Genomic DNA, 12,171 nt, shown 5'->3' with positions numbered 1-12,171 from the left:
TTCTCTGCACCCTGCTCGAATGAGGCAGTCATCCAGATAAGGGTAAATCTGTATATTTCTCGGTCTGCAAAATGCTATGGCCGGGGCTAAGCATTTGGTGAATACCCTGGGAGCAAAAGACAAGCCAAAGGGTAGCGCAGAGAACTAAAAGTGTTGTGAGCCTGTTCTGAAGTGCAGGAATTTCCTGCAGGATTCCCTTATGAGGATGTGGAGGTAGGCATCTTTTAGGTCTAGGGTCACTAACCAGGCATTTTTTTTGTCAGCATAGGCAGCAGCTGCTGCAAATTTAGCATTTTGAATATGGGAACCACCAGGGAGGTGATCAGAATGGATAGATCCAGGATGGGGCGTCAAGTGCCCTCTTTTCTGGGAACAAGGAATAGAATGGAATAAAAGCCTATGCCCATTTGGTCTGCAGAAACAGGTTCTACTGCCCCCTGGGATATGAGAGTTTGGACTTGTTTTAATGCCTGTGCCCACTGATTTGGAGGTAAGTTTGGGTACCCTCGTGGAATTGGGAGTTGGTTGAAAGAGAATTTGCATCCCTGAAAAATTATCTTTACGACCCATTGGTTTTTGGCTACAAAAAGCCAATTTTCTTTGCAGAGAGGGAGCCTTCCTCCTAGCTTTTGGTGAGTGGAAGGAGGGCAGAGGGGGAAGAGAGAGTCATTGAGAGGTTTTGCCATAGAAGGATGGCTTAGAACTCCCTGTCTTAGGGGTGGAAGAGGTCTCCTGTTTGGTTCTCTGCTGTCCCTGGGATAAAGTCCTGGGTGGTCTTGTCCCTGCAGGGCTTACCTTGCCCCTGTCTACTAGGTGCAGGAAAGGACCAGTGTTTAGAGGGCAAATTCCTGCTGAAACTGGATGGTTGGACCTGAAAGAAATCTTTTACTGTTTGCATAGATTTTTCTTGGTCTTCCATCTTTTTAAGTATTTCTTCTGCTTTAATTCCAAACAAGCGGTCCTTATCCAAGGGGGCATCAATTAATTTATACTTGACATGATCCGTGATTGGGGAGAAGTTGTTCCTTCAACCATGCATGTCTCCTAACAACAGATCATGACACTGCTGCCCTGCTTGAGGCTTCTAGTGCGTCATAGCCACAGTGCAGAGTGTGTTTGGCCACTTGACAAGTAGAGTGCAGTAAATCTGCTATCTCTTTAGAATTGGCACAGTCAGGAAAAGAAGAAATCTTTTGTTTGAATAGTTCCAAAGTGTGTTGTTGATATTTTAACACATGGAACGGACAGCTGAGAGCTCTGATAACTAAGGTTGCAGAGGTTTATACTTTTTCACCCCATCTGTCCAGACCTCTGGATTCCTTGTCAGAAGGAATAGGACTCTTGGCAGAACTAGCCTTAGTTACTTTAGGTACCAGAGTAATGAGCTCCAGGTCTGCAGCAGGATTTCTGTACAGGTAGTATTTCTGAGAATCCAGTACTCTGCAATACCTGTCAGGTTTACTGGGAGCAGGTGGTAGGGCGTCAGGAGCTACATGGAAAACATCATCCACCACGTCTAAAATAGGGGGGATGGCCAGGGATCTGTGCTGGGGTAGGTCTAGAAACTCTGTCTTTTCTTAGACTGAGGGAAGTCCTGGGATTCCCAGTGGAAATGTTCCCCCGAGGGTGTGAAGGGTTTTCTCAAAGAAATGGTCTTCTGCTGGGGAGGCAGAAGGAATGGATTCCACTGCATCTGAATCCTCATAAGCAGTCAGAGGTTGTGTTCCTCTTCAAAATCTGAATAATCAGATTCCTCAGAATCCTGTTCTGTCAGTAATTCAGGAAACAGGTGTCTTTTCCTTTTAGAAGTTGTGACCTGACTGCCCCTGATAAGGGAGATAAGATCCTCCGCCATTTTTAGCATTTGGACTTGGGGTGGTGGAAAGTACAGTTGTGTACAATTACCATAAATGTAGATGTTCGAGTGTATTTCACTGTTGCAATCATTACATTTGGGTAATCTGCTGGCAGGTTGCCCTCAGTCGGCCTGATTAACAAAGTCTTGGGTCCTGCGTCGGTTGCTGTCACTTCTTCCATGACGTCAGGTCACCAGGGGTATAAAACATGCTGCCAACGCCATTACATCAGGTTTTCTTGCCCCCAGATGTCAGGTGTCCCCCCAAATGGGGAGCTAAATATATATATATATATATATATATATATATATATCTATATATATATATATATATATATACACATATATATATATATATATATATATATATGTATATATATATATATATATATATATATATATGTATATAAAATGAAAAACACAAAACATATACCTCCAAACAAAAGCAAATACACAAAAAAGGCTTTTTTAAAGATAGTAACAGAAATTAGAGGTATAGTTAGAGAAAAAATAGGGGGCTGGAGAGAGGGTAACCAGAACTGCAACAGTGAATACACTCAGATATCTACATTTATGGTAAGTGTACACAACTGTACTATGTTCTTCGTGTTTCACTGTTGCAGTCATTACATTTGGGTAGAATCCCAAAGCTATGGTTGGGAGGATGGATTTATACAGCATTAGGAGCAGCTATAAAGGCCCTGCAAGACAGCAGTGGCAAAGCCTGCTCTGGATTTAGAGAAGAGAAGTAAATGGTAATGTTTGGTGAACGTATGAACTGAACTCCAGGTAGCAGCTTCTAGAATGTCTCCGGTAGGAACCCCTCAGAGAACGGCTGCAGAAGTAGATGCAGCCCTGGTGGAATGAGATCTGATCCCCTTGGGGACAGGTTTACCATGGTGCATGTGGCAGAAATGAATACAATGGCTTATCCATTTTGAAATAGTCTGCTTTGAAATAGCCTTTCCCTCTGCTCCTGCAGGAAATGCCACCAGTAGTAGTTCAGATTTTCTTAGCGATTTTGTCCTGTTTAAGCAGAATCTTAGTTGTCTGTTTACATCCAATGAATGCAGAATCCACGCACCCTTGTTCTGTGGATTTGGGAAGAAAGTTGGCAGATGAATGGTCCGATTAATGGCCACACTAGATACCAATTTAGGCATAAAGGATGGACTGGTCCTGAGAGCCACCCTGTACGGGTAAAAAATAAAATGCTCCGCTGCCATAAGAGCCTGTAGTTCTGAAATCCTTCTAGCTGTAGTTCTGAAATCCTTCTAGATGAAGTGACTGCTAAAAGAAAAGCTGCGTTCCAAGAGAGAAATTTTAGGTCTACAGTAGCAGCTGGCTCAAAAGGAGTTAGAGTGAGTTTTTCCAAAACAAAATTGAGGTCCCATGCAGGAGTAGTTGCTCTCCTGGGAGGTCTTAAATTTTTGGCCACTCTGAGGTACTGCTTTAGCAAAGGATGAGAAAAAGAGGGGAGGCTCCGTGTTGTAATGAGCTGAAATGGCAGAGGCATGGATTTTTATGGAAGAAAAAGATAGGTCCTTGTGAAGCATCTCCGTCAAATATTGCAGAATCTGAGGAATACTGGGCATTGCTGTGCTTTATTCCTTGTGCTTGGGTTCCAGGCACAGAATCTTTTCCATTTGTAAGCATAAGATTTTCTAGTACTAGGCCTTCTGGCCTCCAAAATGACATCCATCACAGGTTTGCTGAAAGATGTAACTGGTGAAATTAGTTGATTAGCCATGCTGCAAGATTCAGAGTTTGGAGCAGAGTGTGCAGAATTTGATAGTTCTGCTGAGACAGTAGATAAGGTGTCTGAGGGCAGGTACCACGGAGGAAGGTGCGACATATTGCGTAGGAGCGGGTACCAGTGTTGGCGAGGCCAGTCTGGAGCAATCAGAATCATTTTTGGTTTCTCCTGTCTGACTTTTAGTAAGACCTTGGAGAGGAGAGGCAGAGGGGGAAAGGCATAGACTGATAGGTTTTTCTAGCTGAAGGATAGAGCATCCACTTTCCAAGCTTTTTTATGATGAATTCTTGTGCAGAATTTGTCCAACTGATAGTTTTGGGGTGAGGCAAAAAGATCTATGTATGGGCTCCCCCATTTGCGTGTCAACATGTTGAAAATTTGTGGATCCAGTTTCCATTCGTGTGGGTTCATAAGATTTCTGCTTAGTTCACCTGCCAGAGTACTTAGCTTTCCTGGCAGGAATTGAGCTTGTAGATGTATATGATAAGTCAAGGCCGTGTTCCACAATGCCATGGCTAGTCTGCAAAGGGGGTAGGAATGTGTACCCCCCTGCTTGATTATGTACCACATGACTGTGGTGTTGTCTGTCTTTATCAGTAGTTGTCCTGGATGAAGATAGTCCTTGAAGGCTGTCAGAGCATTCTGTACAGCTAGCATCTCTTACTGGTTGATAGGTAGGTGCATTTGATTTGGGCTCCATTGGCCCTGAATGCAACTCCCTGCCAGATGCGTACCCCCCCCCCCCCCCAAGCATAATCTGAGTCTGTAGTCAGGGTTTGGGCGGCAGGGGGTGGAATGAATGACAGTCCCTTGTATTGGTGGCAGGCCTCTGCCCACCACAGGAACTCTAGCTGCAGGCAAGGAATGATAGGAATCATTGTTTCCAGGCTGTGACAATGTTGACTCCATAAGCTTTTTAGGTACCACTGAAGTTTCCTCATATGCAGTCTTGCATATATTACAATGCAGGAGGCCATGAACCCCAAGGCCTGCAGAATTTGTCTTGCAGATAGCTGGGTTTTTGTGGCCACCTGTTTGAAGTAAGTCATCAATTGAATTTGTTTTTCTGGCGTAAGGTAAGTCATCTGGGCAGTTGTATTCAAGCTTGCACCCAGGAATATAATTATTTGAGAGGGTACCAGTTGTGATTTATTTTTGTTTATGGTGTACCCTAGACAAGTTAGAAGTCTTTTTACAAACGCCAGATGTTTTAGAAGTGTCTCCTTGTTTTCTGCCTGAATTAGACAATCATCCAGGTATGGATAAATTTGAATTTTTGACTGCAAAATGCAATTACTGGTGCCAGGCACTTTGTGAAGACCTTGGGCGCAGTAGATAAGCCAAAGGGCAGTGCAGAGAACCGGTAATGCAAATAGCCTGCTTTGAAGCACAGGTATCTTCTGCAAAATTCCCTTATTGGGATATGCAGGTAAGCCTCTTTTAAGTCTAGAGTTATCAACCAGGCATCCTTGCCTAGCATAGGTAGTAACTGGTGTAGAGTCAGCATTTTGAATTTTGGAATGTCCAGAAATGTATTTAGAATGGATAAGTCCAGAATTGGACGCTATGATTTTTCTTTTCCGGGAACCAGGAAAAGTCTTGAATAAAAAACTTGTCCCTTTTCCTTTTCTGGTACTGGTTGAATAGCCCCCATATTCATGAGGGACATAACCTGTTTTTGGGCATCAGCCCACTGATTTGGAGGCAGATCTGTCCATCCGTTTGGGATTGGCAACGTGTGGAAATGAAATCTGTATCCCTGGGATACTATATTTAAGACCCACTTGTCCTGGGTAACCAGTTGCCAGTTTCGTGCATGAAGTGCCAATTTTCCCCCCAAAGGGGCGGTCAAAAGATAAGTGCTTGGTGATTGCAGTGGAAAGTCACTGAGACTGTTAATCGTAGGAAGGTGCCATTGAGACTGTTTACCGTAGGAAGGTACCTTGTTACTTCCAGATTTGGAGGTGGAGGCACCCCATTGCTTTGTTCTACAAGTTCCTTGATGAAACCTGGAGCCTTTGGAATGTCTGGGTTTGACCCAAGCGGCTCTGGTGGGTACTGGAAAGGACCAGTTCTTAGTAGACCAGTGCCTACTGAGCCTGGGTGGCTGCACTTGTAGGAAATCTTTTACAGTTTGCATAGATTTAGCTTTATCTTCCATCTTTTTCAAAACTTCTTCTGTCTTATTACCAAATAGACTGTCCTGTTGTAAAGGAGCATCCAACAATTTTGCTTTAATATGGTCAGGCAGATTCTACTCCTTCAGCCAAGCATGCCTTCTTATCACAGATCCAGTTACAGCAGCCCTGCAAGAGGCCTCCAAGGAATCAAAACCACATTGCAAATTATGTTTTCCAACTTGTTCAGCTGAATGCAATAAATCCTGCAATTCTTTATTTTCCACACAGTCAGAAATCAACATCATTTTCTGTTTAAGTAAGCCCATGACATGCTGTTGGTATTTAAGCATATGAAATTGACAATTTAAAGCCCTGATTGCCAAGGTTGCAGATGTGTAAACCTTCTTACCCCATCTATCCAGCGCCCTGGAATCTCTATCAGAAGGGGTAGGATTTTTAGCAGTAGAAGCGTTAATGCCCTTGGGACCCTGAGAAATGGTTTCTGGGTCAGCAGTAGGGTTTTTAAAGAGGAATTTGTCGGAGTCAGGAACCCTGTAATATCTGTCTGGCTTACTAGGAGCCGGAGGCAGGGAATCAGGAGTCATACTGGATTCTGAGAAAACAGCATCAACAATGTCTAGAACAGGGGGTACAGCCAAAGGCCTATGCTGAGGAAGAAGAAGGAAATCCCCAAGTCTCTTTTTAGATTCTGAGAAATCCTGACTTTCCCAGTGAAAGTGTTGCCTTAAGGTATGGAAAGTTTCTCCAAAAGAAAAATCCTCAGGAAGAGAAGCAGAAGGGATGGAATCTTCTGCATCAGAGTCCTCATACGTGGGAATAGATAATTCCTGATCAGAAGAAATAGAAACCTGATCTGAAGATTCAGTCAGTGCCTTGCCTAGGCCTCTTAGCAGGAGTGGGATGGGTACCCCTGATTAAGGTAATTAAATCCTCAGCCATTTCATCATTTGTTTTTTTAGGCATTGTGGCCTGTACACCCAAGCGTTGTTTTTTTAGACATAGATGTACATTTTGGCCTTAGTTTTGAAGATGGCGTCGGTTTAATATACAAATCTTAGGCCTGAAAACACCCTCAGAAGCCGGTGCCTGCTCAGCGGCTCTGGACCTACCTAAGGTAGAGACATCCGCGGGTTCAATACTTCAAGTATCTTGCTGCATATCGGACTCCGAATGGGTCTCAGTAGAGGCCTGTGAATCAAAAGTAGCGTGTATCAGGGGCTGCAAAAGCGCCTCACTAAATACCGGCGACTGGCTTAGGAGAAGCTTCATTGGTTTTGGACCTCGATGGTCTGTCTCTGCCTTTTTGTGTTTTTTAGGTATTCTGGTAGTCGGATTGCTAACCGACTACATTTCTGGATAGTTAAATCTCGAGCCAAAATATTTAGAAGCAAAAATATACAGACGTTTAATAGTGCATTGATTAAATTTAGCACAAAACCAACACCAAGGCACGTTGTGGTCAGGGCCTAGGCAAGGAATACAGTACAAATGAAAATCCTTATGAGGTATTTGCTTCCCACAGGTAATACAATTATTAACTTTTACTGACATCGGTAAGGAGCAAGAAAAAGTTTCCCCAACGGGGTACTTAGCTTTTAGTTTAAGACTTTGGTTCTGAAACTCGAAAATGAAAATTTCAGGAGTCGGCCAACCGGCACCTGCGAACTGCTTTTGCTTTGGGCACCGCGTGGCAAGACTGATGCAATGGCATCGGATGCATGTTTTATACCCCTGATGACCTGACGTCATGGAAGGGACAGCAACTGACGCAGGTCCCAAGACTTTGTAATCAGGCCGACTGAGGGCAACCTGCCAGCAGATTACCCAAATGTAATGACTGCAACAGTGAAACATGAAGAACATCAGGAGTAATGGTGGCCAGAGGTAGATTTTCTAGGAGTGGCCTGGCTTCTAGGCCCAAGAGTATCCATCAGTCTGAGAGAAATGGTAGTCGGATGAGAAGACGTTGTTTTTTGTCTAGATTTGGTAGTGCGAAAGGCCTCCTTGGATGCCGGTGCCTACGTTGCAGCTCAGGACCCAACAGAGGCAGAGACAACCAAAGGCTCAGAAGACTAAGGAGATTTCTGGGTCATACCAGACTCCGAAAGGGTCTAGGTAGAGGCCTGCGTAGAAATCATATCGGACATCAGGGACTGCGGAAGTGCCTCACTGTATTCTGGAGAACTGACAACCTGCTTAGTGGTAGAGTCGTTGGAAGGCTTAGCCTTGTGTGGTCTGTCTCTACCTCTACATTTTTTCAGAATGTCTACAGATTGTTGCTCGACAGATGCCATTTCAGAATGCGAAGACGGAAGGTAAAAATATCTGTGTACAATAAGAGCTCAATGACGAATGGTTCTCGTGTTAGAGGGCACAGAACCGGCAACAGGGGACATCATGGTCTGGGCCTAAACAAGTGACACAGTATGAATGGAAGTCTCTGTGTGGGATCTGCTTTCCACAGGTGAGACAATTGTTACATTTTTCGGACATCGGTTAGTGCAAGAAAAAAGGATCCCCCAACGGGGTACTTAGCTTTAGATGCTTTCAGCTGTAATTCAAACTCTGGTAGCAACCAACCGGCACACTTGCAAACTGCTTCTGCTATGGGCTCCACGGCAAGAAAGACGGGTGTAATGGCATCGGCTGCCTTGCTTTATAGCACTGATGACCTGACGTCAGTCAACAAGCGACAGCAGCTGACGCAGAAAAACACTGAATATGGTATTCGGGACAGCCGAGGGCTACCACAGCAGGGATAACCCATAGGTGATGACTGCAACAGTGAAACACGAAGAACATCCAAGTACAGAATATTAAAATAGACAAACTATACTATACAGCAAAAGGCTAAAAAAAGATAGCCTTAGTTAACTAAAGCAAAAACTTTGGAGTACTCAGATAAGGCACTGGACGATTACATCTGTTCTTGAAAGTGGCAAAGGAGATCTAAGAGAGGAGTGGGGATAGGAACATTATGGGAGTTTTTGAAGGAGCTCGAGGCTCAGAGCCCTAGCAAAGCTGCCAGATTGGATCTGATAAATGTCTCTAAACCGCACATCAAACGAGACAAACGGGATGAAATAGAATCTAGAGGTTTTGCTATCTTGAAGTTATTTACAAGTTACTGTTGTGCACAAGGTCCTCCAAGTCCAGATACTTTTGTCAATCAGCCTATTCTGTATAATTAATTTAAAAGATGAGTGGCTTTTGACAACATGATATAAATGCTGGTAATAGACATGAAGGATGAAAGAGAGGCACATCTGTATTCAGGGACAATTAACTTTTACCAACTCTGCATAACCATTAAGGAACAGATAAAGACAAACAGCAGTATACTTAAAATATTTCTTCACTCCACATACCTGTATACTTAGAAAATGGTTTATGAATAACTCCAATTACTGGCTTCCCTTCAACAGCAACACATACCATTGTTGTAACATACTGTCGGAGGTTCTCTGCAGGGGAAAAATGGCAAGAAAAAAACTTGCAGTTTAATTTAATGGAGAAGCATTACCACTAAAAACAGTAACACACAAAGAAGAAACAATGGTTCCACAACTAATTTTATCATTGTTAACATAGAAGAAAATACATTTTACAAAGGTGCTACAGAAAGTTAACTTACAAAAGATACCTGGAGAAAAAAAATCCATGTTTGACAGTGTACAGCTTCTACAAATGTGGCATGACCACACAGCGACATGTTGCTATTCCTTTACATGTTAGCTGCCTTTAGCCAAAAGAAGCCATGTCCTAGCCATTTTCCAGGATTTTTCATGGCTTTTGATGCGTTTTTAAACAATATTCACCTTGGTTGTTTACAAATTCTAGGGTACTTCAGTTTTAAAATTAATGGAATATCTAAAAATGTTTACTGGCTGTTGAAAATCTTAACACTGTGCAGCTAGGAAACAAAACTCTGATGTTTTTTTCATGGATTCTCTCTCGTTTTTTTCTCAATATTCTGCAGGACTCCATACACAATGCCTGCTGAAAATAAAAGTTATGTACTTACCACAGCTGTTATATCTTCAGGTTCCTCATTAGTAGACTTCAACTATAGGACTGGTGACCACAGCCAACAATCACTCGTCGTCTTTAAGACTATCCCAGGCTCTAAAAGTCTTCTTCTTTCTCCAATAATGCACATCAACTCCCCCTTCTCACTAGATCAAAACTGTGCTTATGAACTAAGGCATTCACATAATACTCAAAAACACCACCAGCAAATTAAAGGCTTCTCTGCAAAATAATCTCAGTCAATGAAGGAAAATGGATGAGATAGCTCAACTGGACAAATGTGGATCGCCAAAATCTATGACAAGTACATAGCTTTTGTATCTTGCAACATGCAGTTCATCCACAGGATACAGTCCTCAGAAAAGCCTCTTGGGTGGCATCAAGATAGCATGCCCTTCAATATAGTAGTCCTTAACGTAGACCTGGACCTTGAAATCACATCTAACTTACATTGTCTTACAAAAGTATGTAGTGACATCAATTTTGCAGCTGTACAGATATGACCCATGGTAGTATCTATAAAGAAAGCTAGGCATACAGAAGCCATCTCACAACATGAATGTGCTTTGTGTTTGTTTGATGAAGCTTTGCTGCATTTCTTGGAACAAAACAAAACATGTTTGGAAAGCTGCCTGGACAGAGTGGCCTTGCTCACTATGGAATGAGGGAAAACTTTTACAAAGTAAATTAATAGTTGATCTTCCTTCCTATGGTAACATGATGATAAACATCAAAAAATATTATCAATACTTAACCTTTGTCAGAACAGTGGAGAAAGAACACATGAAAGTTAGTGATATGGTCGAGGTTAATTTTTGCGAGTATCTCTAACATGAAGTAGAATTTGTGTGCAAAGAAACCCTGTCTTTGGGAAAGTTACACACAGTGACGTAGAGGACAGAGCCGAAATTCCAGTTGAAATGACTACTACCAAGAGGAGGGTTTTCCATGATAAAAATATGAGGTTTGCTTTGGTTGTAAGTCCAAAAAGAAAAAAATACAATTTTCAGCACAAAATTTAAGTCTGAAATCGAGTGGTCTCTCCAAGCAGAGTCTTACCAGAAAAGTTCCTTTGAGAAATGCTTTCAAAAGAATGCTACAGAAGAATTCACTCCTCAGTGAAAATTGGAAATTGCAGCTAAGTGGACATTGATTATCTCTACTCCCCCTCTTCATTTCTATTCCTAGATCCCCATTCACATTCTACAACATACTCTTCTCCTACCTCCTCATTTCTACTCCTAGATCCCCATTCACATTCTACAACATACTCTCTTCTCCTACCTCAAATCTTGTTAATTCCTCTGTCCAGTCCTCCAAACACACTACTATTTCCTCTTCTACCATGTAAAGCAGAATCTTTACTCATTCAACAAGGTAAAGACATATTCTCAGTATTAAAGTTGTACATAAATCACACGATGTAAACTTGTTTGCTGTCTATTTTTTATATTTTGTGACTTGTCAAACTTTGGAGCATTTTCCCCCTGGCCTCAGCTAAAAACAGGCTGTAGCTCATCCACACCAACCTGGTCAAAAATGAAAATAAATGAAAGTAAATAGAGTAGTTAAAGCCCTTGTCAAAGACATCAGTCAAGAACTGTCGCATCAAGTGATGACAGACTGAAAATAGGTGTATGCCTTTGTTAGTCACCAAAACTGAAAACTTTATTCATTGCTCCTATAAGTTTTGCTAGTATTTTTAGAGGCTGCTGTGAGGATTCTGACTACCTGAACCTCATACTATAGCTCCCTAACTATTAAAGGGACTGAAGAAACTAGGCAAACAAACTTGAGGGAGTAAAGGTTCAACATATGGGTAAGATAAGAGCTCTTTAAGGAATCCAAGATGAAGTTCTTTAACAGAAAAAGCCACAGAGGGGGAACCCAAATCTCTCTGGGCCAAAAGGAGGTTATAAGAATGACAATGGCCTTGCTCTGTTTTGCTTACAATTAGAGGGAAAAAAGGGAAAGACAACAGAAGAGCCAGCAGCTACCATGGGTCTACAGCATCTCCGGGTGTCTGCCAATCTGAAGGTAAATGAAGAAAATAGCTATTGCATTTGATACTGACAGGGAAGGCAAAAAGGTCATAACAATGCTTCATCAAGCATCGATAAATTCCATTCACCACTGACTGGTATGGAGACCACTGACGGTGCACAAGCAGACATCCAATGAGCTTGTTCATGAATGGATTAGCCTAACCAGGTGTGCGTATTGTTATTTGAAAGAAGAGAAGGGAAGTGATATGACCCCGGTCTGTCAATGGGGTTGGGGGGGGGGTGCATCCTGCTCTGCAAGTTGATGTACCAGTCGGTACTTTATTTCCAACAGTGAAAGGCAAATTGCATGCTGAGGAAGTCCTGCAACATAAGGAGGAGGACAAC

The 12,171-nt window shown here is 42.5% G+C and overlaps 1 protein-coding gene across 1 annotated transcript in view; it reads right to left on the bottom strand.

The window, feature by feature from the left end:
- BPNT2 (3'(2'), 5'-bisphosphate nucleotidase 2) overlaps positions 1–12,171 on the bottom strand; it is a 458,945-nt gene that overhangs the window by 280,715 nt on the left and 166,059 nt on the right. Inside the window, exon 3 of the mRNA XM_044074236.1 lies at positions 9,121–9,216. Within this exon, the coding sequence (XP_043930171.1) occupies positions 9,121–9,216 (96 nt within the window). The remainder of the gene's footprint in view (positions 1–9,120; positions 9,217–12,171) is intronic.

The sequence above is a fragment of the Protopterus annectens genome, chromosome 6.part0 (genome assembly GCF_019279795.1).
Source record: "Protopterus annectens isolate FY-2018-M chromosome 6.part0, PAN1.0, whole genome shotgun sequence".
NCBI classification, from domain to species: domain Eukaryota; kingdom Metazoa; phylum Chordata; order Ceratodontiformes; family Protopteridae; genus Protopterus; species Protopterus annectens.
Note: the sequence above shows the minus strand (reverse complement) of the source record. Positions and strands in the feature narration are given on the sequence as shown.